The following is a 3714-nucleotide window of genomic DNA, read 5'->3' as shown; positions in this document are numbered from 1 at the left end:
TATATTTAAAGATTAAAATAACAGTAAATAATTAAATTAAAAAATTATTTGATATTTTAAAAACTTATTTGATAATTTTTTAGTTGTAGGAAGTGAAAATATTTTTACAAAAATATTGTATTTTTTGAACTTCTTATATATTTTTTATTTTTAAAATAAATTTAATATTTAAAAGAATTTATCAATAATTAAAATAACCTTATTTAATAATATAAAATATTTATCATAATACAGATTTTATAATGGAAAACCTAGGAATTTTTTGAAAAGAAGAATTTATTTTTAAATTTATGAAAGCACAATTGGTCAATATAAAAACAAAGGGAAAAGAAAAAAGCTGAAAGGAAAGCAGTGACATTGCTTAACCTTAAACCCTAATTTTGGAATGAAAGGGTGAAGCGAAGAGAATAAGTTGATGGGTCGGCGAAAGAACAACAATCAGAGTTCCTCAAGCAAGGAAGACACTAACATGAATAACCACCATCGCTTTGAAGACGCTGACGAGCCTGTCGACGAGAGTTCCAACCTCGACCAATCCATGTGTCATATCGACGACTCCGATGATAAAACCAGCGCCGACTATTACTTCGACTCATATTCTCATTTTGGTATATTTTCAAATTCTTTTGCGCCAAGTTCTTAACTTTTTCATCTGGGTATCTTTCTCACACTTCTTTTCTGCACTTGCTCAACGACTCTCATGCATTTTGTTTGTTTTGTTCTTAAGTAAACTCCTTTACTCATTTTATTTTACATTTTCTGTGTGTCTGTGCTTGTAGGTATTCACGAAGTAAGTCTGCTCAACTGGATGCAATATGGTGTTCGTTTGAAGTTTAAATTTCTTATTCTTTTCTTCCATTTGCAGCTTGTCTAAGCAATTATATGAATAGCAAGGAAAAACAAATTTCAAATATTTAACTGTTTTTCACACTTCATAGGGAGGTATGTTATAATATAACCTATTTTTACCTTGCAGGAAATGTTGAAGGACACCGTGAGAACCAAGACGTATCAAAATGTTATTTATCAGAATAAGTTTTTATTCAAGAATAAAGTAGTTCTTGATGTGGGTGCTGGGACTGGGATTTTATCACTATTTTGTGCCAAAGCAGGGGCAGAACACGTTTATGCAGTACGTATCTAGTTTTCCATTTATGCTTTATGTGTTCTCAATCATGAAAATACCTGTGATTTATAAATTATTATGCATTTCGGATAATATTTATTGAATTATTTTTAAATTTACAAACTCAGGTTGAGTGCTCCCATATGGCCGACATGGCAAAGGAAATTGTTGAAGCTAATGGTTACTCTAATGGTGATGCCATTTATATGTTGTATCTAATTCATTTGTAGAAAACGTGGATTAATTGCAAAAGCTACTCACTTAATTGATATAATGTTTTTTTTCTACAGTCGTAACAGTTTTGAAAGGAAAGATTGAAGAAATTGAACTTCCAGTTGCTAAAGTTGATATAATCATTTCAGAATGGATGGGGTATTTCTTGTTGTTTGAGAATATGTTAAATTCTGTGCTTTATGCACGTGACAAATGGCTTGTAAGTTGTGTTGCTTGCTTTGATTGATATTTAGTTGCTTATACTTGCTTGTGATCGAATGGTGTGGTCATCATTTTGAGACTTCCTCTATTTTTCATTTTGGTTAGGTGGATGATGGAGTTGTGTTACCAGATAAAGCATCCCTCTATCTGACTGCCATTGAGGATGCAGACTACAAAGATGATAAAATTGAGTGTGAGCTATTGACCTTGTTAAATACGAGTATACGTGTCTATCATACATGCAATTAACAAGACATCCAAACTGGTTCTTATTTACCTCCCTAACCAGCATGTATGGTTCTAAATTGCGGTCGCTTTGGCTGCAATTGCAGTCGTGGACCACAATTTAAAATCATGCCAGCACACAACTTAATAAATGTTTACTTTGTATATTTTTCTTTTTTTGCATGTGGAGTTAAAGAATTGATATCAATTCCATTACTGCGATGGGAAAGTGTTGAAAAGGCTTGAAATTTGCAACTCTATGGAAAAAAAATGGCATTCATTGAATTGGTTGCGCATTTATTTATATTGTATTTTCATTTTCTTTATCAGTTTGGAACAATGTGTATGGATTTGACATGAGCTGCATCAAGAAGCAAGCCATAATGGAGCCTCTTGTTGACACAGTTGACCAGAATCAGTTAGCTACAAACTGCCAGCTACTCAAGGTGGGTTGATAATGACAGTTCCTGCAGTTTCTTATATTTATACCTTGCATTGGATGATTCATACAAACTTTCGTGACACAACTTTTCATTATGATTTGGCTGGAAAATTTTATTTTTGTTTTGAAGATATGCACTGATTGGTTCATTTTTGTTTAGACAATGGATATCTCAAAGATGTCTCCTGGGGATGCTTCATTCACAGCACCTTTTAAGCTTGTAGCTGAACGTGATGACTATATTCACGCACTTGTTGCATATTTTGACGTGTCATTTACAAAGTGTCATAAATTGATGGGCTTTTCTACAGGTCAATTCCTTTCCACTTCCTAACTTCATTTAAGGCTTTGGTTTTGTCCATTTTATATTTTAGAGTTGTGAGTAAAGTTGCTCTTGCTGTCATGTAATCTGTTAATTGGCAAAAATATTATTTTATAATATCAATTTCTAGTTCTTGATAAAGTTTTAAAGGTCTGGCTTCTGAAAATGAAGGGGAGAATATAAACAAAGTTGGTTCTATGGTGTCTTTGAATTTGCATGCAAAGTTTCATCATATTTCAACATTTGTTCTGAACTAAACTAAATAAAACTGGCATTTCTTTTGAACTTTGGTGAATTTATTTACTCCAAAAATTGGTTGCCAAACTTGTGTAGTAGAGTTCTTTCACGTTTTTTATTGTTTATCATGATTTGTTGTATATTATTTAGGAAATTCCTTCTTAGTGGGGTTGTGCCAAGTTTGTTAAACTAGTACTCCAGTGTGTGGGGACTACTCACCTTTTGTATTAATGCAGGGCCAAGATCACGAGCAACACATTGGAAACAAACAGTCCTATACCTTGAAGATGTCTTGACCATATGTGAGGGGGAGGCAATTGTAGGGAGCATGACAGTTGCTCCAAATAAAAAGAATCCTCGTGATGTTGATATCATGCTCAAGTATTCATTGAATGGAAAGCGATGCAATATTTCAAGGGTTCAGTACTACAAGATGCGTTGAACCTGGTTTATTGAGTCTTGTTTTCGCATTGCTATTACTCCAATTTGTAATTTGTAAGATTTTGACAATTGCTGCTTCTATTTTAAAATAGAGGTTGCCTTTTAAGGGTTGTAACTTGTTTGCTATTTTATTTGAATTCTTAAAATTTTGCTCAATTAAGTTCCCCATGTAATGATAAAATTTGGAATCTATTTATTGTCTACAATTTATTTTGTTCCCCCTTTTGGCCAGAGGACAATATGTCATCAACAAATAGATTGCCGTACTTAGGAAGTATCAAATGTACTGAACTGCAAGGGTTCTATTTACGGACAGTACTACTGCAATCTGATCATAAGCTAAAATAATAGTACTAAATGAAAACTGCTACATCTCGATGTCCTATTACCACGTGATTACTTGCAAATTGTAATCTTTATATGTGCCGAGGCCAAGGGTTTTAAGAAAGGTTTAGAAATATATTCTTCACTGCAAAGCACTACTAT

General features: G+C 33.0%; 1 protein-coding gene across 2 annotated transcripts; it reads left to right on the top strand.

The window, feature by feature from the left end:
- The first annotated feature begins 330 nt into the window (after window positions 1–330).
- Window positions 331–3446, top strand: PRMT11 (arginine methyltransferase 11). Of its 2 annotated transcripts, none has more exons than XM_020384398.3 (9): window positions 331–608; window positions 780–790; window positions 977–1132; window positions 1255–1318; window positions 1417–1559; window positions 1667–1754; window positions 2117–2232; window positions 2389–2539; window positions 3024–3446. In XM_020384398.3, the coding sequence occupies exons 1-9, from the start codon at window positions 416–418 to the stop codon at window positions 3227–3229; spliced, it is 1128 nt and encodes a 375-aa protein (XP_020239987.2). In that variant the 5' UTR covers window positions 331–415; the 3' UTR covers window positions 3230–3446. The 2 variants fall into 2 exon arrangements, with proteins under 2 accessions (XP_020239987.2, XP_082928260.1); XM_083072134.1 differs by having other exon boundaries at window positions 780–820.
- The last annotated feature ends 268 nt before the right edge of the window (window positions 3447–3714 follow it).

This window comes from Cajanus cajan, chromosome 1 (genome assembly GCF_000230855.2).
Source record: "Cajanus cajan strain Asha chromosome 1, NIPB_CcT2T_4, whole genome shotgun sequence".
In the NCBI taxonomy this organism is placed as follows: domain Eukaryota; kingdom Viridiplantae; phylum Streptophyta; class Magnoliopsida; order Fabales; family Fabaceae; genus Cajanus; species Cajanus cajan.
The sequence above is the reverse complement of the archived record's forward strand: the minus strand, read 5'-3'. Positions and strand labels throughout refer to the sequence as shown.

Excerpts from the sequence above, each read along its gene's own strand:
- PRMT11 (XM_083072134.1), top strand. The coding sequence starts at position 416 with ATGGGTCGGCGAAAGAACAACAATCAGAGTTCCTCAAGCAAGGAAGAC. Across the intron at positions 821-976 it reads TCAACTGGATGCAATATGGT|GAAATGTTGAAGGACACCGT; the intron begins GTTCGTTTGAAG and ends TTTACCTTGCAG. Across the intron at positions 2,233-2,388 it reads CAAACTGCCAGCTACTCAAG|ACAATGGATATCTCAAAGAT; the intron begins GTGGGTTGATAA and ends ATTTTTGTTTAG.